The sequence below is a fragment of the Danio aesculapii genome, chromosome 15 (genome assembly GCF_903798145.1).
Source record: "Danio aesculapii chromosome 15, fDanAes4.1, whole genome shotgun sequence".
NCBI lineage: Eukaryota > Metazoa > Chordata > Actinopteri > Cypriniformes > Danionidae > Danio > Danio aesculapii.
Window position 1 is genome coordinate 46,568,451 of NC_079449.1, and position 22,221 is coordinate 46,590,671.

General features: G+C 39.6%; 2 protein-coding genes across 2 annotated transcripts; both read right to left on the reverse strand.

The window, feature by feature from the left end:
* Window positions 1–436: 436 nt before the first annotated feature.
* LOC130241399 (G-protein coupled receptor 87-like) lies at window positions 437–2,733 on the reverse strand. Its single transcript, XM_056473123.1, has 2 exons — window positions 2,374–2,733; window positions 437–1,037 (listed from the first exon to the last, which is right to left on the reverse strand). Exons 1-2 carry the CDS (start codon window positions 2,724–2,726, stop codon window positions 437–439), a joined length of 954 nt encoding a protein of 317 aa, XP_056329098.1. The 5' UTR covers window positions 2,727–2,733.
* Window positions 2,734–9,856: 7,123 nt separating this feature from the next.
* Window positions 9,857–15,023, reverse strand: LOC130242298 (G-protein coupled receptor 87-like). The gene is made up of 2 exons (XM_056474377.1): window positions 14,608–15,023; window positions 9,857–11,397 (listed from the first exon to the last, which is right to left on the reverse strand). Exons 1-2 carry the CDS (start codon window positions 14,958–14,960, stop codon window positions 10,797–10,799), a joined length of 954 nt encoding a protein of 317 aa, XP_056330352.1. The 5' UTR covers window positions 14,961–15,023; the 3' UTR covers window positions 9,857–10,796.
* Between the last annotated feature and the right edge of the window lie 7,198 nt (window positions 15,024–22,221).

The following is a 22,221-nucleotide window of genomic DNA, read 5'->3' on the forward strand; positions in this document are numbered from 1 at the left end:
CGATATTTATTTCAGATTGTGAAAGCAAAATTCTCCTACACAAGTGTCTATGCAGCCTCCCAATAATGAATGCGATTATACTCATTACAGGTATCATGGTACTTTGGTCATTTATTTCACTAAGTTGGCAATCGTCAAACGTCATCAGAGAAACAGTTTGAATTTCCGCTTAGTAAATAAAATGTTAGTGTTCCATTTGGCATGACATTACATACATATACTATGCTGTTAAGTGTGCAAGTGCATAAGTACATAGTGTGCCATTTGGGATGCAGTTATAGTCACAGCGCTATCAATATACACTTCACAATCGTGTGTATATGCTCCTTCTAGTGGTGAAAATTAGTCTTTAACTCAACATCATCAAATTAGGTAGCATTCTGCATTTGCAGAGCAAAGCTGTTTGATATCAATGATGGTGCAGAAATAGCAGTTCTCATTCTGATCTGCAAAATCTTTGGAGGTTAAGATGGCTCCTGAAGGTCTTGCAAAAAACAAAGTAAATTATCGGATCCAAAGAAGCATTTAGTACTGCAAGTAGGACAGTTAGCTCTTTTAGGATGTGGAAAACCTGAGCTGTGGTGCAGTCATGCAGCAAGGGATTAATAAACACATATGGCAGTCTTACCAGGTGATACGGCACAAAGCACACACAGAATATGACCACTAGAACCCGCATGTTACGTTTGGACTTGCTAAGCTTATTGTTACCAGGCTGTTCCGGCATAGTGCGTTGAGCTTGCTGAAGCTTCTGTACGTTCCACCAATAAAACAGAATGAGGGACACCAGCACACACAAAAAGCCTAAAAAGGCAGTGATCTGCATGACCAGGTGGATCTGTTTGACCAAGTTGTTATGAAAGCTTTCACAGTCAAAACCACTGTCGGCAGGATGTTCTTTATCAGTAATGATGAAAGCAGCAATGTAGACCAAATTAAATCCCAGCAAAGCAGCCCAGGTCACGGCGCAGATGTAGCAGGTCGAGCGGACCGTTTGTAACCTGTGAGCCTCCTGTGGCCGCACAATTCTCATATATCTGAAATAAAGCAAGAGATATTCAAATAACACTGAGCACGCTGTCAGAATGGAAACAGTGTTACTTGTGTCTTCCTACTTCTTTAATTAATAAGGATGATCAATAGGTAAACGACTACTGTAAAGGTTTTTTATAAGCATTAGAATTCATTGCTTAATACTTGGATACTGATTTTTTTTTAAGTTTCTTTGTACTGTAAGGAAGAATATTTAGAAAATGGTTGGATACCAGTAGCTTTTGACTTTGATAGTATTTGTTTTATGGTATTATGGATACTGATATTTGGTACTTTAATACATTCCTTGATATTCCAACGTTGATTGCCTTCACATTGTTGTTTACACATTGGTGCCTTCAAACTGTTGTATAAACGCAATATCAAACTCATAACTATGGTATAAGCCTCTTTATTACATGGCTGTCCGAAATCTGTCTGATTCTGATTGGTCAGCCACAACATTCCAATGTATGAAACTAATAACATAGGCTCATCTGGGTGTTTTGATTCATCTTGACCGTTGGTAATTATTTATCTTTATACAAATGCTTGTCAGTTTGGCGACTGAATAATTTATAAGTTAGTCTATGTTCCATTCAGCCAGTTTAATTTCTGTCAGCTTTGCCTTTAATTAAAGAATTATTAACTAGTATCCCTGCTGAAAAATCCAGCTTAAACCAGCCTAGACTGGTTGGCTGGTTTTAGCTGGTTGACCAGCCTGGTTTTAGAGGGGTTTTCAGGCTGGTTTCCAGCCATTTCCAGCCTGGTCTTAGCTGGTCAAGCTGGAAAATGACCAGCAAAATCCAGCTAAAACCAGCTTGACCAGCCTGGTTTAAGCTGGACATAGTTGGTTTTGGCTGGTCAAGCTGGTTTTCGATGGTCATTTTCCAGTCTCACCAGCTAAGACCAGGCTGGAAATGGCTGGAAACCAGCCTGGAAATGACCAAAACCCCTCTAAAACCAGGCTGGTCAACCAGCTAAAACCAGCCAACCAGCCTAGGCTGGTTTAGGCTTTTTTTTTTTTAGTAGGGATAGCTCAGAACAATGAGTTAGGTGTCTAATATTTATGTTTTGTAGCAAGTCCTCATGTTATAAACAGGAAAAAGTACATCCAGCTGGTTGTTTTCACAGAATAAAACTCAGCTTATACAACAGTTTCTCTGATTTGTGTCAGGCTATCTTCTCCGATAAGAATCACCTGGATGTACTTCATCCCTTTCCTATCATCCCTCATCATGTATGCTTGCGTCATTGAATATATGTGTGTCTGTGTGAGAGAGATGTACAGTAACTACATTTGTGAAACAATCAAGTGAAACAATCAGTTGGACAACATACCTGTTTGCAGCAATGTAGCCCATGAAGAGAATACTGGAGTACATGTTGAGGTAAGAAGCTGGCGATCCAAAATTACAGTATATATTTTGAAATCCCTCTGAAGGGCTAGCATACTTAACAATGCGTAATATCAGACACAGGCAGACAAACAAGTCAGCTATTGCCAGATTCTTCAGATAGACTGTGATGCTGGACTGAGTTGTAACTTTAAAAAAATACACGTAAATGGCAATGCTGTTGAGCATTAGGCTTGCCACAAAAATGACTGCATATACAGTTATGAAAAATGGACGCGCTGGCATTTCAGACAAGCCACAGTGTTCTTTGGTTGAATTGGTTGCGATCTGGTCCATGATTGAGCTGGATGTTGAGGCTGTTACCTATTGAAACAGAGAGTAAATAATGTTCACAAAATGAATTGTCTGGATAATTTAGGATAATTTAAAGATGTTATATGTGCTTAAATTGTTTTGATGGTGAAAGGCAGGATAGTTATGGGAGGTTTTTGGGAGCATTGGAGCTTGTGTTGATAATAAAGATGCTCATTCCCAATTTGGTCAGAAGCCCCATTGCTTCACTTTCCTAATACGTCATTGAAGGGTTCCCACTCCTTCACGGACACCAAACTCAAGGACTCTTGAAGACTTTTTAATCACTAATAATTATAAATTGAAAACCTTTGTAAGTTACATCGCAGCATATACAGCACTACTAAAGCCGTTCCTGTACTTAACCTTTTGCTTACACTTAATATTTACATTAAAATCTCATAGCAATGTAGACCATTTTAGACAGTCATGGTCAAACTTTAAAGGAACTATGACTTTCCAGGTCTTGAAGTCATATGTCTGAAATTTAAGTACTTTCAAAAAGCATGGAAAACGGAGAGGGGTCTGGATGCAGACCTGGTGCAGTGCAATCTGAGCTGCATCCAATGCTTTTTAATGCCCTAACCCTACCAGTCACAGTGACGTCACTAACTCCATTGAGTGTATTGTGTCTGACATTGCATCACTGAGTGCAAATGAAGGAAGGAACGAAAGAATGGAGGAATGAGTAAACGAACGAAGAGAGGAACGAAGGAAGGAACAAAAGAATGGAGGAATGAGTAAACGAACGAAGAGAGGAACGAAGGAAGGAACAAAAGAATGGAGGAATGAGTAAACAAACGAAGAGAGGAACGAAGGAAGGAACAAAAGAATGGAGGAATGAGGGAACGAACGAAGAGAAGAACGAAGGAAGGAACAAAAGAATGGACGAATGAGCGAACGAACGAAGAGAGGAACGAAGGAAGGAACAAAAGAATGGAGGAATGAGCGAACGAACGAAGAGAGGAACGAAGGAAGGAACAAAAGAATGGAGGAATGAGCAAACAAACGAAGAGAGGAACGAAGGAAGGAACAAAAGGTTGGAGGAATGAGTAAACAAACGAAGGGAGGAACGAAGGAAGGAACAAAAGAATGGAGGAACGAGTAAACAAACGAAGAGAGGAACGAAGGAAGGAACAAAAGAATGGAGGAATGAGCAAACAAACGAAGAGAGGAACGAAGGAAGGAACAAAAGAATGGAGGAATGAGCAAACAAACGAAGAGAGGAACGAAGGAAGGAACAAAAGAAGAAGGAAGGAGTAAACAAACGAAGAGAGGAACGAAGGAAGGAACAAAAGAATGGAGGAATGAGTAAACAAACGAAGAGAGGAACGAAGGAAGGAACAAAAGAATGAAGGAATGAGCAAACAAACGAAGAGAGGAACGAAGGAAGGAACAAAAGAATGGAGGAACGAGTAAACAAACGAAGAGAGGAACGAAGGAAGGAACAAAAGAATGGAGGAATGAGCAAACAAACGAAGAGAGGAACGAAGGAAGGAACAAAAGAATGGAGGAATGAGCAAACAAACGAAGAGAGGAACGAAGGAAGGAACAAAAGAAGAAGGAAGGAGTAAACAAACGAAGAGAGGAACGAAGGAAGGAACAAAAGAATGGAGGAATGAGTAAACAAACGAAGAGAGGAACGAAGGAAGGAACAAAAGAATGGAGGAATGAGCAAACAAACGAAGAGAGGAATGAAGGAAGGAACAAAAGAATGGAGGAATGAGCAAACAAACGAAGAGAGGAACGAAGGAAGGAACAAAAGAATGGAGGAATGAGTAAACAAACGAAGAGAGGAACAAAAGAATGGAGGAATGAGTAAACAAACGAAGAGAGGAACGAAGGAAGGAACAAAAGAATGGAGGAATGAGTAAACAAACGAAGAGAGGAACGAAGGAAGGAACAAAAGAAGAAGGAAGGAGTAAACAAACGAAGAGAGGAACGAAGGAAGGAACAAATGAATGGAGGAATGAGTAAACGAACGAAGAGAGGAACAAAAGAATGGAGGAATGAGTAAACAAACGAAGAGAGGAACAAAAGAATGGAGGAATGAGTAAACGAACGAAGAGAGGAACGAAGGAAGGAACAAAAGAATGGAGGAATGAGTAAACAAACGAAGAGAGGAACAAAAGAATGGAGGAATGAGTAAACGAACGAAGAGAGGAACGAAGGAAGGAACAAAAGAATGGAGGAATGAGTAAACAAACGAAGAGAGGAACGAAGGAAGGAACAAAAGAATGGAGGAATGAGTAAACAAACGAAGAGAGGAACGAAGGAAGGAACAAAAGAATGGAGGAATGAGTAAACAAACGAAGAGAGGAACAAAAGAATGGAGGAATGAGTAAACGAACGAAGAGAGGAACGAAGGAAGGAACAAAAGAATGGAGGAATGAGTAAACAAACGAAGAGAGGAACAAAAGAATGGAGGAATGAGTAAACGAACGAAGAGAGGAACGAAGGAAGGAACAAAAGAATGGAGGAATGAGTAAACAAACGAAGAGAGGAACGAAGGAAGGAACAAAAGAATGGAGGAATGAGTAAACAAACGAAGAGAGGAACGAAGGAAGGAACAAAAGAATGGAGGAATGAGTAAACAAACGAAGAGAGGAACGAAGGAAGGAACAAAAGAATGGAGGCATGAGCAAACAAACGAAGAGAGGAACGAAGGAAGGAATGAATGAATGAATGAAGGACAGAACAAACAAACAATGGGAGGAATGAACAAACGAATATAGGAAGATCTCTTAATGCACTACAGAATGTTACGTTTAAACATCCCTGCACAAACAGCACGTGAATGCATCCAATCTTCATAGTGTAATACTGTTGAGTACTTTTAAAAGGGCTCCTTTTTACTGATACTTTGAGTATTATTTACAACAGATACTTAACTCTATTTGCACCACATTCTTGTGCAAGTATTGGCACTTTTACTTGAGTATAATTTTCAGTACTCTTTTCACCACTGACTGGAATTATTGGCTCATATGGCTTATGTTAATTAAATTAATTGATTTTTTATTTTATGGTGAACTGGTTCTTTAACCCCAATTACTGAATTTTCATTTATTGTGAGCTAGTTCTGGTTCTTTAACCTTCCTGTTGACTTACGGTTCAAAAATGACCCATGCACCATGTTTAGAGCAAAAAAAACTTAATCAATGTTCTTATAAATCTTATAAAATTGGTAATTTTTTTCTAAAATGACCTCAACATACATTAATTATTTTCTGTTTTCATATTTTCATGAAAGCTGTACACACTTAGGGTTCAACGGTTGTCCTTCGGGTCAATTTTGATCCGTCAGCTATAATTATTTACTGATACACAAGCGCGGACTCCAACACACCCCACTCCCAAAAACACACGCAATAAGATTCTGCTGCTTTAACTTTCATGAATGTTGTTTGTTGTTTTGACTATGTCTTACATATTTGCAAGTACATTTAGCATTCGAAAAATAAACCTGTTAATTTACTCAAAAACAAGTGTCACCCTCTGATTAAACATTGATGAAATACTGTACACTGATGAGGGAAAATCTAGACCAAGAGTATGTGATAAAGACGAGGTTGTCTCTTCACGCAAAAAAAGCTTTAGTTTAGAGCAGTGTTTCCCAACCCTGTTCCTGGAGGCACACCAACAGTACATATTTTGGATGTCTCCCTTTTCTGACCCATTAACTTCAGGTGTTGGAGTCTCTTCTGATGTTATGATTAGTTGATTCAGGTGTGTTTGATTAGGGAGAGGTTGAAAATGTGTACTGTTGGTGTGCCTTCAGGAACAGGGTTGGGAAACACTGCTTTAGAGGTTTAGTGAATGCTGGTCCTTTTGGACCAGAAGAGCGAACAGAATTCTAGGACAATTGGAGGGTTAAATATGCTAAACATATCGAATTAACCAGTAGGAGTTTAGCTACCTACTTAGAAAAGAAAATACTAAAGTAAATACACTTGAACCTCAATAATGCCTTATTAATAATAATAATGCAAAATATAATTATTAATATTATTATAAATTATCAATAATTGTTCAGCACTCATTAAACCTGTCACACCCCACAAAATCAGTTGCTTACTAGATGTGCAGTAATAAAACTTGAGATCGTTCTATGGTTTTTCAAGATCTTTTTAATGTATGTTAAAATTAAAACTGATTTAAAGTGTCTAAATATAAGAAATGGTCACACTTTATTTTGAGGGTCCGTTTGTTGAATTTAAGTTACATTGCATCTACATGCCAACTAATTCTCATTAGATTATAAGTAAACTGTTAGCTTGGGGTTAGGGTTAGTGTAAATTGCAGGAGCAGTATCAGCACATATTAAGCAGACAGTCTACTAATACTGAAATGGACCATCAGAATAAAGTGTACCTAAGATTTTAAAATTTACCTAAGAAATATACTATACAGACATGTCTTAAAAGTTATTCCTAAGTTATACACATATCAACATACTTTTAATTGAATAAACCTAAAATAATTAGTTAGCTAAACCAGCTTTTTACACTCTTTTAACTCCTCTCAGAGTAGCTTCACATGAGTTAAAAGAAAGCATGACTTACCATTGCTCTCTCCTGAGATAGATGAAGATTGTCTAACACTTCCTTAAAATCAGGGACTTTATCATGAGCAAATGGCGTAGGGGAATATTAGTTTACTATATTAGTCATAGAAATGGGAACATTAATTTGCGTTATAATCACTAATTAAGTAACACACTTAAACTTAAAAAGCAGAGGTAAAGAAGTCTAAAATCATATGAAATTGTAAAGACTTACATATACAGTTAAAGTCAGAATTATTAGCCCCCCTGTGATTTTTTTTCTTTCTTATAAAATATTTGCCAAATTATGTTTACCAGAGCAAAGAAATTTTCACAGTAAATCTGATAATATTTTTTCTTCTGGACAAAGTCTTATTTGTTTTATTGTGGCTAGAATAAAAGCAGTTTTAAATTTTTTAAACACCATTTAAGGGACAAAATTATTAGCCCCTTTAAGCTATATATTTTTTTCGATAGTTTACAGAACAAACCATCATTATACAATAACTTGCCTAATTACCCTAACCTGCCTAGTTAACCTAATTAAGCCTTTAAATGTCACTTTAAGCTGTATAGAAGTGTCTTAAATAAATCAGTTATTAGAAATGAGATATTAAAACTATTACATTTAGAAATGTGTTGAAAAAATCTCTCCGTTAAACAGAAATTGGAAAAAAGAATAAACAGGGGCGCTAATAGTTCTGACTTCAACTGTAGCTATATCCAAAATTGTTCATGTGTTAATTACTATTTTTATTGCCAGAGGGTTAACAGCGTAACGTTAAAATGTTTTTTTAATGAGATAAAGGCTGTAAGCCTCCATTCTTTGATGCATAAGTAACGTGTTAGAAGTATTGTGCATTATGTAATAATATTACTGTTCTAAAGTAACGAGTAAGGTAATGCATTACTTTTAAAAATTAGAAATATCATTTGAGTTACTTTTAGAAAAATGTAACTAGTTACTTTTTACCTTGCTTAATTGGCTTTTAAAAAAATATAGTGTGGAATAAAAGTTACCTTAGATTGAATCACATCATGCTGCGAGGGAACAGACAGTCGGCTTGCACTCATCATCATCATCATCAGGTCTCTTTTTTCACAGCATGAGTCAGTGTACTGTTCTGAATAACTCAGGATATTGGTTTATTTTGAGTCAGAGGGGGTATCCAGCATTTTAAAATGAAGTAATAAAGTATTTAGCCTACTGGTGATGCAACCATTTCACGCTGAATCACTTCAACTTGGTGAATCTTAGAAGATCCGGTTAAAACAAACGATTCATTTGCGAATCGCCTGTCACCACTACAGACAGTCAGAAACAGAAGCAATGGCAGGCCGGAGACTTACATTTTTGCAATGGATTGTTGTTATTTTGAACTTTAAGCAAAGAAGTGGATTGTTGTTAAGTGTAGATTATGTGTAAGGGTGCTTTCACACCTGTGAATCGATTCAGTTGTTCCGAAACAGGGATTAAAACTGTTACATTGTTGCTCGTTGCTCTTGGAGCAGTTCGCTTTCACACGGCAAGTTTCTAAATGGACCAAAAGTCCCCTCGGGACAGCAACAACAGGCACTACGTCATAAGCACGGCCCTACAAGAGAAAGCTCCTTATTGGTAAAAGCAGCGCGAATGTCTGATGAAGTACAGATTTTCGAACTCAAGCACTCGAGCACCACATGCGTATCGTGCTGCAGTATGTCTATTCATATTCACTTGACACTTCTTCCTTGTCTGGTGTGAACGCAGCATGATGGTACACTGAAGTCACAGTTTGGTACGTACCTCAGTTTTAGGGTCACAGTTCTCTATGGATTCAGTAAAACAGTAAACAAAGAGACAAAACCCCAGTGCTTGCTTTTTAATGTTTATTTTGAACAGGCAAACTTGTTTTGTCACAATTCACTACAGAACCGAACAGACTGTATTAGGAGACTGTGTATTAAATTTTCAAAAGTTGAGCTCAACCCTCTCCTAAAACAACATTAATGTAATGCAATTGTAAAAATGTAAGATTCTGTAAACCTTTAAACTGAAATATCTTTTAAATAAGGGTGCTTTCACACTTCGAACACTTTGAACATCATGCAATGTCTGCAGAAGTCGTTTTTGGGGAGACAAGCAGATATTATCACTGTGTTTGCACTGGGTCAGTCCTGCTTGTCTCCTAGGTAAGTTACACACAGACATACACCCCAGAATGAACATTGTGAAAACTAAAGTTTGTTGTATAGTTGGAGGTTCACTACCATTATTTGATATGATTGCATTAATATCAGTAGTGAACCGTACTCCAGACCACCTCTTCACTTGCGGTTAACTTGGGTACAGTTCACAGGTATGCACCTAAGTTCAGAAGACATCGTTCACACTAGCTATGTACCAAACTCTGACATCAAAAGTGTAACCCCAGTGGTCCTACACTCAACCCACTCCGAGCTGCTATCGAATCGGCAACCTTCCACATGGGAGTCGGTTGCTCTACCAAGGAGGCTAAAGACCATGGCCTTTAGCATCTGTCACTAGAGCACCTTTAGAGGTCAGAGGAGTAAGGGTTTTACTTGCACAGCACTTACTAGCTGGTCTCCGTTACAAAAGTACCTTAAAATGCTAGCACTAACAGTGGGTTCAATTACTGCTCTTTCGCTTCAGTATGTGTGCATAGTAAAGGTACTCAGACTGATTTGCGTGCATGCGTGCAAGATGAGACAGAATCTTATATTTACGGATATATTGACAGATATGCGTGACCATAATACACACATCTTTGTCTGTTTTTCAGAGCCTTGCACATGAGCACCCCATTTTTAGATGCATTGTTTAAATTTTAAAAGAATTTCAACTTTGTGGCGCTCATCACTGTCAGTCTAAAGCAGTGGACCAATCAGAAGATGACTTCTGAAGATCTCAGAGGTGGAACAAGCATTGAGAGTTTCTGTTTACAGTGGCTAAATGGCATGACAACAGCAACATTGCGAAATCATCATTTGCTGCAAGCTGTTCCAGCAGTTGGTTCCCCTGAAACCTTCCACCTCCCCCAGCACCACGTGTCTACATTTGCTAAAGGATTCTTTTTTTTTTTTCTATTATTGCAACAGCAACATATTTTTCAGCTCTACACTAGATCAGCAGAGATGTGATATTTTTAAAGAATGTCACGGAGAGAAAAGGTTTTAAAAGCAATGGCTTAAACTCAATTCCTGGAGGGCCACAGCTCTGCAGAGTTTAGCTCCAACCACCTCCAACTCACACCTGCCTAAGTCTCCAGTAATCTTGAACACCATGATTAGTTGGATCAGCTGTGTTTGATAAGGATAGGATGTAATGAAGACCAACTGCCATGATTCCATACTCAGTCACAGCATCATCAATATGCACTTATGTTGGTTATGTATATAAGCTCCCCCTAGTGGCGAAAATGACAGAGTCTTCACTCAACATCATCAAATTAGGTAGCATTCTGCATTTGCAGAGCAAAACTGTTTGACATCACTGATGGTATCAGTTCTTATTCTGATCTGTAAAATCTTTGGAGGTTAAGATGGCTCCTGAAGGTCTTGCAAAATACAAAGTAAATTATCGGATCCAAAGAGGCATTTAGTATTGCAAGCAGAACGGTCAGCTCTTTTAGGATGTGGAAAACCTGAGCTGTGGTACAGTCATCCAGCAGGGGCTTGATAAACACATATGGCAGTCTTACCAGGTGATAAGGCACAAAGCACACACAGAATATGACCACTAGAACCCGCATGTTACGTTTGGACTTGCTAAGCTTATTGTTACCAGGCTGTTCCGGCATAGTGCGTTGAGCTTGCTGAAGCTTCTGTACGTTCCACCAATAAAACAGAATGAGGGACACCAGCACACACAAAAAGGTTAAAAAGGCAGTGATCTGCATGACCAGGTGGATCTGTTTGACCAAGTTGTTATGAAAGCTTTCACAGTCAAAACCACTGTCGGCAGAGTGTTCTTCATCAGTAATGATGAAAGCAGCAATGTAGGCCAAATTAAATCCCAGCAAAGCAGCCCAGGTCACGGCGCAGATGAAGCAGGTCGAGCGGACCGTTTGTAACCTGTGAGTCTCCAGAGGCCGCACAATTCTCATATATCTGAAATAAAGCAAGAGATATTCAAATAACACTGAGCACGCTGTCAGAATATAGAAATAGGGTCATTCTAAGTAAACAGTGCTACTTGTGTCTTTGGGATTTCCTGTTTCTTTAGTTAATAAGGATGATCAATTGTTGAACAACTACTTTTTTTATAAGCATTGGAGTTATTTGCTCAGTACCTGGCTAATTTGTTTCAAAAGATTCTTTCTACTGTTGAACCCAAAGGAAGGATATTTAGAAAATAGTTGAAAACCAGTAGCTTTTGACTTTTGGTGCTCTATTAGATTGAGATCTGGTGACTGTGGAGGCCATTTGAGTACAGTGAACTCATTGTCATTTTCAAGAAACCAGATATAATAAAATATCCCCCACAGCATTAAACCACCACCACCAGCCTGAACAGTTGATACACTGAAAAAGTGTTGCATGCAAAACTGTTGCAAACAATTTATTTGTGTTGAATTTAAACAAACAAATTAAATTCAGCAATGTTCAACTTAATTAATTTGTTTAAATTATTTGCCCAAATAAATTGTTTACAACCACTCAACGTAAAAAAAAAAATTGTAAATCCAAGGAATCCTCTTTGAATAATTTTTTTTCAGTGTATAAGGCAGAATGGATCCATGCTTTCATGTTGTTGATGCCAAATTCTGACCTTACTATCCGAATGTCGCAGCAGAAATGGAGACACATCAGACCAGGCAACATTTCTCCAATCTTCTATTGTCCAGTTTTGGTGAGCCTGTGTGAATTGTAGCCTCAGTTTCCTGTTCTTAGCTGACAGGAGTGGCACCCGGTGTGGTTTTCTGCTGCTGTAGCCCATCTGTCTTAAGGTTGGATGTGTTATACATTCACAGATGCTCTTCTGCATACCTCAGTCGTAACGAGTGCTTATGTGAGTTACTGTTGCCTATCTATCAGCTGGAACCAGTCTGGCCATTCTCCTCTGACCTCTGGCATCAACAAGGGATTTGCGCCCACAGAACTGCCGCTCACTGGATATTTTCTCTTTTTCAGACCATTCTCTGAACCCTAGAGATGGTTGTACGTGAAAATCCCAGTAGATCAGCAGTTTCTGAAATACTCAGACCAGCCTGTCTGGCACCATGCCATATTTAAAGTCACTTTAATCAGTTTTCTTCCCCATTCTGGTGCTCGGTTTGAACTGCAGCAGATCGTCTTGTCTACCATGTCTACATGCCTAAATTGAGTTGCTGGCATGTGATTTCCTGATTAGAAATTAGAATTAGCAAGTATCTAAAAGTGGCCAGTGAGTGTGTGTGTGTATATATATATATATATATATATATATATATATATATATATATATATATATATATATATATATATATATATATATAAAGATACCTGTGCAGTTTCAATACCATGTCTACAAAAGTTGAGTGTGACATTGCATTTATACAAGTTATACAGCACAAGTGTGTACATAAATAAGAATCTGTTAACCGCCTGGGGTTATTGTATAAAAGTGTCTGTATATATTTGACCACTTATAGGTTTTTCTTTTTTGGTGCCTATAGGTAAAAATGCCTTGTTTTTAAATCAGGTTATATCTTGTTTGTTGCTTGTTGTTATATCTGTTAAGTCTGGTTCCATCTTATGTACATTTGAAAAACAGTGACGGGTAAAATGAACCCAGTGGTGGTTTTAGCGTTGATACACATGTGTGATATAGTAATGATTATTGATAACACACACGCACACATGCAAATTTGACTCAAAAAGGATGAACCTGTCTGTTTCCTGTTTAGTGTCAGTGGTGTTGTCAGAGATCTGAGAGATGTGTTTTTGATCATTTTAACATCCTGGATGTATGTTTTTTTTTTGTATTTGCATGTGTTTTCTTAACATGCGGCACTTTTGAGCAAATAATTATTAAAACCCTACTGAAAAATCCAGCTTAAACCAGCCTAGGCTGGTTGGCTGGTTTTAGTTGGTTGACCAGCCTGGTTTTAGAGGGGTTTTGGCCATTTCCAGGCTGGTTTCCAGTCATTTCCAGCCTGGTCTTAGCTGGTCAGGCTGGACATAGCTGGTTTTGGCTGGTCAAGCTGGTTTTAGCTGGATTTAGCTGGTCATTTTCCAGCCTGACCAGCTAAGACCAGGCTGGAAATGACTGGAATCCAGCCTGGAAATGGCCAAAACCCCTCTTAAACCAGGCTGGTCGACTAGCTAAAACCGGCCAACAAGCCTAGGCTGGTTTAAGCTGGATTTTTCAGCAGGGAAAGAAATATTAAAGTCTCGTCCTCTCATATAAATAATGCTCTGAACAAAATTTTGAGTCTATTGCACAAGGAAGTAGTCTTTGACATAAAACTTTTTTTTTTTAACCCTGTGGTTGTTTCTTTTCACTTACACACTGGTGCCTTCAAAACTGATTGGTTAGTCACAGCATTGCAGCGTATGAAACTAATAACATCTAGGTATTTTAAATAATCTTGACCACAAGTAAATATATTAGTTAATTTTCCTTCTTAGTCCCTTTATTCGCGAGGGGTAGCCACAGCTGAAGTAACTGGCAACTTATCCTGCATGTTTAACGCAACGGATGCCCTTCCAGCTGCAACCCAGCACTGAGAAACAACCATACATACTCGCATTCACACACACTCATACACTACAGCCAATTTAGTTTATTCAATTTACCTATAGCGCATGTCTTTGGACTGTAGGGGAAACCGGAGCACTCGGAGGAAACCCACACCAACACGGGGAGAACATTCAAACTCCACACAGAAATGCCAACTGGCCCAGCCAGGACTTTAACCAGCGACTTTCTTGCTGTGAGGCGACAGTGCTAACCACTGAGCCACCAGACCAGTAAATTTAATCACATTCATATATATGCTTGTCATTTGGCAACTATTTTGTGACTGAATATATGTAGGTTAGTGTACGTTCCACTTCACCAGTATAATAAATGAGATAAAGTACACCCAGGTGGTTGTTTTCACAATATAAAGCTTGACTTTCTTAAAGTAAAGAATAAAGTCTTACACAACAGTTTCTCTGCTTCATGTTAGACTTTATTCTGCGATAACAACAACCTGGATGTACTTCATCCCTTAATCAAGGCTCATTTGAGACTCTTGTGTTTCATCGCTCATATGTATGTGTGTGTTAGAGAAATTACAGCAATTGAATTTCAAATAATAATGAATGAATCAATCATTCGAACATCCATACCTGTTTGCAGCAATGTAGCCCATGAAGAGAATACTGGAGTACATGTTGAGGTAAGAAGCTGGAGCTCCAAACTTGCAGTAGATACTTTGAATTCCCTCTGAAGCGCTAGCATACTTAACAATGCGTAATATCAGACAAAGGCAGACAAACAAGTCCGCTATTGCCAGATTCTTCAGATAGACTGTGATGCTGGACTGAGTTGTAACTTTAAAAAAATACACATAAATGGCAATGCTGTTGAGCATTAGGCTTGCCACAAAAATGACTGCATATACAGTTATGAAAAATGGACGAGCTGGCATTTCAGACAAGCCACAGTGTTCTTTGGTTGAATTGGTTGCATTCTGGTCCATGATTGAGCTGGATGTTGAGGCTGACACCTATTGAAATAGAGAGTAAATAATGTAACACAAAATGAAGACATTTTGACAACTTGTACATTATGGAAAGTTAGTTTTTATTGGTAGCATTGGAGCTTGTGCTAGAATTAAAGGTATTTAGCAATTTTGAATTGGATTTTTTTATCTTTTGAAAAATTGTTAAATGTATGCCACCCATTCTTAAGCCTGGTTTATACTTCTGTGTCAAGTGATCGGCGCGACAAACGACGCATGCAACTATTGACCTAGCTGCCAGCTTTAGCATTTGACATTAACTGTCACAAGAAACAAAGTGAGCCAATAGCATTTGATGTAATCAGTCACTAGAAATGGGCGGGTAGGTGGCTCAGTGGTTAGCATTGTCACTGATTACCAATCACCAAAATCATGATCTGCCGATTGACAAATTTGACATCTGTTACTAGTAACAGCAGAACAGTTACTAGTCACTATTAAAATAAGTACTAGTGTCTAATAAATAAAAACTAGTATCTTAAGTACTAGTATCTAATGAATTAGGACTAGTATCTAATATACTAGCAACACAGGCTCATTCTGAAAACGTAGTCCCGGGGACGTTTCTGGAGACCGCGAAATACGTAGCCGGGGATACGTACGGCTGCATTTCATTTTTTTAAGCGAACGCTGCGGGGCGGTGTGACGCCGTTCCCTTCGGCGCTTGCCGGCCGGCCGGCCAGCCGGCCGCTCACCTCCGTGTGGAGGGCTTTCCCGCTGCAGCCAGTTTGTCCGGTTAGCTCTTCGTGTACTCTGGCGGACTCGAGGCGCAGGGAGGGGCTGACCACGACGACCGGGTTCGAGTCCGGGGAAGAGCGGTTCCAGAAATCAGGTAAGAAAACAAAAACAAAATCCAAAAAATGAAGCGAACAGGTTCGTCACAGGGTGAGAATGTCAAAACCGGAAAACGTGGTAAAAATCGGACGAGGGCTTTTCTTTTTCTGGACGGCTTTAGTGAACCGTCGTTGGTTGGGTTTAGGGACGGAGGAGGGTGGGTCAGCCGATTGGCCGGTCGCACGGTCAATCATTCCGTCATGAAGACAGGCAGACGGGCGGAAGGTCGTTCGACAGCGGCCTCTAGCGGGTTTACGCGAGAACGGCGCGGGAAAAAGCGCGCACAGCGGCCTCTCGCGGACTCGCGAAAACAAAAACTGCACAAATACGTACCTCCCGGGACGTATTTCGCGGTCTCCAGAAACGTCCACGGGACTACGCTCTCAGAATGAGCCTGGGTTGGAAAATAGATACTAGTACGGGTTATAGATTAAATGTCAAAACGGCTTGCCATACAAGCACGGCAAGCTAGAGGATGTGTGACACATACACACACATGACAGGCCAGGGAAATCTGCGTCTCTCATTGTTTCTGCGTGTTATTGGCGTCTGTTAAAATTGCGTGGATTTTTTTTCTCTTTGGATCCCCCGTGACTGAAACATGCCGCTAAATGCGTTCACCAAAGCCTCCGCAGAATGTAACCCTGTGAAATCCTGACAGTGTAGCACAATGTTATGTCTTTCGAAGTTTGAGTTAATTAAGTGTGCTGTTAAGCTTAGCAGGGACATTGGACGGCGTCTGACCTCCATGTATCATAGGTTGTTCGTTGAGGCAAATGAGTTCCATGATTCTGAACATGATGTCTTTCCATCTCATACTATCCCTGCTGTATGGTTTACGTCATTTAATCATACTTCTTATACTCGGCATATTCAGTTGTATGGCATGTTCTAAGATGTCTAATCATGTAGTGGTGTTAAAATGCCGTTGCTTGCTTCCACCTCGAGGGATTTTATCACGACATAGCCTACATTGCAAACGTCTACCTTTACGTCTTTATTGGACACTTTGAAGAAGACGGGAGAACTCATATTGCCACTGTTAAACTCTGCTCTGCTGTTGTTTATCCGTGCGCCGTGCATGCACGTGTGAAAAAGTCATGTGAGTAATTAAAGAGATCGGCTTTTTTGATCGGCGCTTTTGGGGTTAGCCGATCAAGCTATTTTTAGCCAATATCGGCCGATCGTAATCGGTGGCCGATCAATCGGAGCATCACAATTTAAATGTCTAATCATCTTGTTTAATCCCGCCCCTTTTAGCACCACTGTACGACAGAATTTCGCGAGCTCAAACTCTAGTGTGACCGCAGCTTTACTGGTGGAATGCGCAATCAATGAAGTTTGGCCACCAGGCTGCTCAAATTTAGCCATGAAACCTCTACACATATTAGGACACGCTGTTCAGGTTCACACATCGCCAGTGTGAAAGCCACTTGCATGCGTGCCTCTTCTGCTTTTCATACAAGAGACGCAAATACCACTTCTGCTTTCCATGCGAGTGCGGTGCGAAAGAGTTGTGAGGGGTTCAAGAAACCTCAGACATCAAAAAATAGCATCAAACACACACACACACACACACACACACACACATTCAAAGTCCAGGGCAGAAACAATGCCACCAGCCAGAAAATAGGGGAGCATACAACAAAGAAACATATTCACTAGGCATGGAAGGGTTCATGAAAAAAAACAAAAATGCCTACATTACAGTTTCCCCTATTGCTGTATCAGAATTTCACATGTAATTTATGAAAACAATGCATCTATTAAGGTAAAGGTGCTTAGTTTTAGTTTACATGGCCTTGAGAATAACTTTTTTTAAATACTGTAAATGGTAGATTATAAGGCTATGTATTTTATACTGATGTATGGTATTTTTAAGTATTACAATAGGGTTTTTTTTTAACCGTGACCACATATCCATGATATGAACCAAACTAATTATTTAATGAACCATCCCACGCCTAATATCAAATACAATGACTAGCAAACAAAGACTGAAACAAAGAAGCTTAAATACACAGAGGCTAACAGGCAGGGAAAAAGGGGGAGTAGGTAGTTAATATATAGGGAGTACTGACAAGACAATGACTACTGACAATGTACAGATATTCCACCCTACAGAATCTCATTCAATATTAACATATATAAACGTACATTATGTAATCATCATCATTATATATATATATATATATATATATATATATATATATATATATATATATATATATATATATATATAAATATATATATGAGTTAACGCGAGACTCTTATCGTGCGATTAAAAAAATATCGCCGTTAATCTATTCTCAAAGTTGGGTTGGGAGCTGGGTCTATTCTAGGCAAGCTCATCTTCAATACATTATTGAAGATGAGGTCGTTTTTTTCCTACAAAATCAATTTGAGGATTGAAATTAAATGATACTGCTTTATTTTAGAAGTTTAGTGAAGGCTGGTCATTTTAGATCTGCAGGGAAAGCGATGTCTACAGAATTCTAGGACATCAGGAGGGTTATGTACTTACTCCCAGGGCCATTTTATATCAAAGTTGATATTTAGCCACACCCTATTGTATTTTGGTGTTTGATAACATCTAGTTTTTATGAGGTCAGTTGTTAGCCCAATGCTCAACCCCCAATCTGGAGGACCAAGACATACACTACGGACAATTTAGCTTGCCCAATTCACCTACCTGTCTTTGGACCCCTGGAGGAAACCCACGCCAACACGGAGAGATCATGCAAACTCCACACAGAAATGCCAACTGACTCAGCCGGGGCATGAACCAGTGACCTTCTTGCTGTGAGGTGGCATCGCTACCCACTTTGCCACTGCGTCGCCCCACAGGTTATTTTTTGACTGATCAGGTGATTGTTTGAGCTACCTATTCAGCACAGGCATAAATATACTTGGTGTTTTAGTTTCCTGCTCACTAACTTTAACCTCAATAATGCCTCAGCTACCCACTCTCTAAAACTACTTCACACCTCACAGACTCTTGTCAGTTGCTCGCTAGATGTGCAGTACAAAAAAATTGTGACCTTTCTATATTAATATATTTTTAAATTATTATTATTTTACTATTACACTATTATTCTTTTTTTCCACTTCTATAAAATAGCTAAATATTATATAATATATAAATATAATTATATATTACAATATAATTATATCATAGAAGTTATACACATATCAGAAGACTTTAAAATGAATAAACAGAAATGAATTGAATAGCTTTTTAGACACTTTTTTGATTTGAACTCCACAGTAATTTCACATAAGTTAAAAGAAAGCATGACTTACCATTCTCTCTCCTACGACAGAGGACACTTCAGAGAACACTTCCTTAAAATCAGGAACTTTATCATGAGCAAATGACGTAGTGAAATATTTACTTGGTGGTAGAAAAAGGAACTTTAATTTGCACCGTAATCACTGAATCGTCAGAATCAACTGAGAAGACAGAAGAAGCCTAAAATCATACTGCATGAAATTGTAAAGAATTATTGTACTTTTAAAGAAAATACATTTAGCCATATACATTTTTTTCATGTATTCATTCACTAATCTAATCGAGCTCCTGTTTATCTAACCAACCTTCTGTCTCGTTACAATCCAATTCGCTCTTTAAGATCTCAAAACTTAGGGCTTTTGGTAGTACCTAGAATAGCAAAGTCGAGTAAAGGAGGTCGAGCCTTCTCATTTATAGCTCCTTAACTCTGGAATAGCCTTCCTGATAACGTCCGAGGCTCAGACACACTCTCCCTATTCAAAACTAGATTGAAGACCTATCTGTTCAGTAAAGCATACACTTAGTGCACCACTTAGCGGGCTTCCACACAGGTTATGCATCTTGCTGATATACACTGTGAACATCAGCTACGCTAATTATTCTCTTTATTCTCCATTTCCACCTGGGGATACTCTTCCCGAGGCCCTCAGACTATGCAGAGTCACTGATTCGATCCAAGACCAACGACGAGATGATCCCAAGGTTTCCATATCCTGGACCGGGCCGTATCCCGAGCAGCTACTGTGGTGGTCACGGAGGAGTGGAGAACATGAGACTGATTCTTGTGACGCTCCAGGGACAGACGAATCTTCGAATCTTCAATCAATTCAACATCAGGAATCAGCATACAGTATATCTCAACAATGGTGATGGTCAATAAACTTTTCAGATTTCTTTTTCATGTTGTAAGGCATATTGTGTGCTAAAATAGTACATAACTCATCCATGGATCCAGCATGCATAGCAACAAGTAAAAAACTCTGAATACCTCCATTCATTCATTTATTCATTTTCCACCGCTTTTGACAGGGGCAGCAGTTTTAGGTGAACACGCCAGACTTACCATTCCCCAGACACTTCCTTCAGCTCCTCCGGGAAGATCCCGAGGTGTTCTCAGGCCAGCCGATAGACATAGTCCCTCCAGCGTATCCTGGGTCTTCCCCGAGGCCTCCTCCCGGTGGGACATGCCTGGAACACCTCCCTAGGTAGGCGTCGAGGATGCATCTGAAACAGATGCCTGAGCCACCTCAGCTGACTTCTCTCCATGTGGAGGAGCAGCGGCTCTACTCCGAGCTCCTCCCGGGTGTCAGAGCTCCTCACCCTATCTAAGCGTGCACCATGCCACCCTGCGAAGGAAAATCATTTTGACCTCTTGTATCCGAGAGCTTGTCCTTTTGGTCATGACCCGAAACTTAATTCAGTGAGCATAAATGCTTATAATGTTCAAGATTATCCAGCTATTATGTCATTTATGTTGACATATCATGCAAAGACATTTGAATCTATAGGTCCGACAGCCTAACAGTTTGAGAGCAAAAATATTTGAAAATTTAAAAAATCATCTATTTTAGATATTAATATCCTCACCTGCCACTTTATTAGGTACAGCTGTCCAACTGCTTGTTAAAGCACATTTCTAATCAGCCAATCACATGGCAGCAACTCAATGCATTTAGGCATGTAGACATGGCCAAGACGATCTGCCGCAGTTCAAACCGAGCATCAGAATGGGGAAGAAAGGTGATTTAAGAGACTTTGGATGTGGCATGGTTGTTGGTGCCAGACGGGTGATCTACTGATCTACTGGGATTTTCACAACCATCTCTTGGGTTTACAGAGAATGGTCTGAAAAGGAGAAAATATCCAGTGAGTGGCAGTTCTGTGGGCGCAAATGCCTTGTTAATGCCAGAGGTCAGAGGAGAATGGCCAGACTGGTTCCAGCTGTTAGAAAGGCAACAGTAATACAAATAACCATTCGTTACAACCGAGATCTGCAGAAGAGCATCTCTGAAAGCACAACACGTCCACGTCCTTGAGAGAGATGGGCTACAGCAGCAGAAAACCGGGTGTCACTCCTGTCAGCTAGTTTGGAAGTTTGGAAAAATGTTGCCTGCTCTGATGAGTCTCGATTTCTGCTGCAACATTCGGTTCACGGTTCATGCTGGTGGTGGTGGTGTAACAGTGTGGGGGATATTTTCTTGGCACACTTTGAGCCCATTAGTACCAATTGAGCATCATGTCAACGCCACAGCCTACCTGAGTATTGTTGCTGACCATGTCCATCCCTTTATGACCACAGTGTCTCCATCTTCTGATGGCCAATTCCAGCAGGATAACGCGCCATGTCATAAAGCGTGAATCATCTCAGACTGGTTTCTTGAACATGACAATGAGTTCAGTGTACTCAAATAGCCTCCATAGTCACGAGATCGCAACCCAATAGAGCACCTTTGGGATGTGGTGGAACAGGAGATCCGCATCATGGATGTGCAGCCGACAAATCTGCAGCAACTGCGTGATGCTATCATGACAATATGGACCAAAATCTCTGAGGAATATTTCCAGTACCTTGTTGAATCTATGCCATGAAGGATTAAAGGCAGTTCTGAAGGCAAAATGTTATACCTTATAAAGTAGCTGGTGAGCGTACATTAAAAAAAGATCTCAACAATGGTGACAGTCATTTAAATTTTCAGGTTTTTCTATGCTGCCAGGCATGCTGGGCACCAAAACTCCAATATGGTTCCAATAATGCATTTCATGCAGATCTTGTGCAAATCTATGATCTGATGATTACTTCATGTTCTCTCCGCTGTACACTGCACATCTTTAACAGTTCAAGTTGGAGAGAATTCTCAATTTAATTCTGATCTCAATCACGTGGATCAAACTTGTGGGATTTTTGTCCACTTTACTGCTCCTCGCCATATTGTTTTCATCTAAATAAAGCCAGATGACCTCTGACCTCTGTATTTACTTTACTCTGTTTACTCAGTCCACCTCCGCATTGAGTCTTGCATGTTTTCTCAGGACAGCTATGACCCTCAGCTCTGCTAGCTTCTGACCCTCTTGAATCTTTGGAATCAGGACAGA

Bases quoted from the DNA above. Each gene is read 5' to 3' on its own strand.
- LOC130241399 (XM_056473123.1), bottom strand. From the start codon at position 2,726: ATGGACCAGATCGCAACCAATTCAACCAAAGAACACTGTGGCTTGTCT. The intron at 1,038-2,373 runs GTATGTTGTCCA...GCTTTATTTCAG, and splicing joins GGCTACATTGCTGCAAACAG to ATATATGAGAATTGTGCGGC.
- LOC130242298 (XM_056474377.1), bottom strand. From the start codon at position 14,960: ATGGACCAGAATGCAACCAATTCAACCAAAGAACACTGTGGCTTGTCT. The intron at 11,398-14,607 runs GTATGGATGTTC...GCTTTATTTCAG, and splicing joins GGCTACATTGCTGCAAACAG to ATATATGAGAATTGTGCGGC.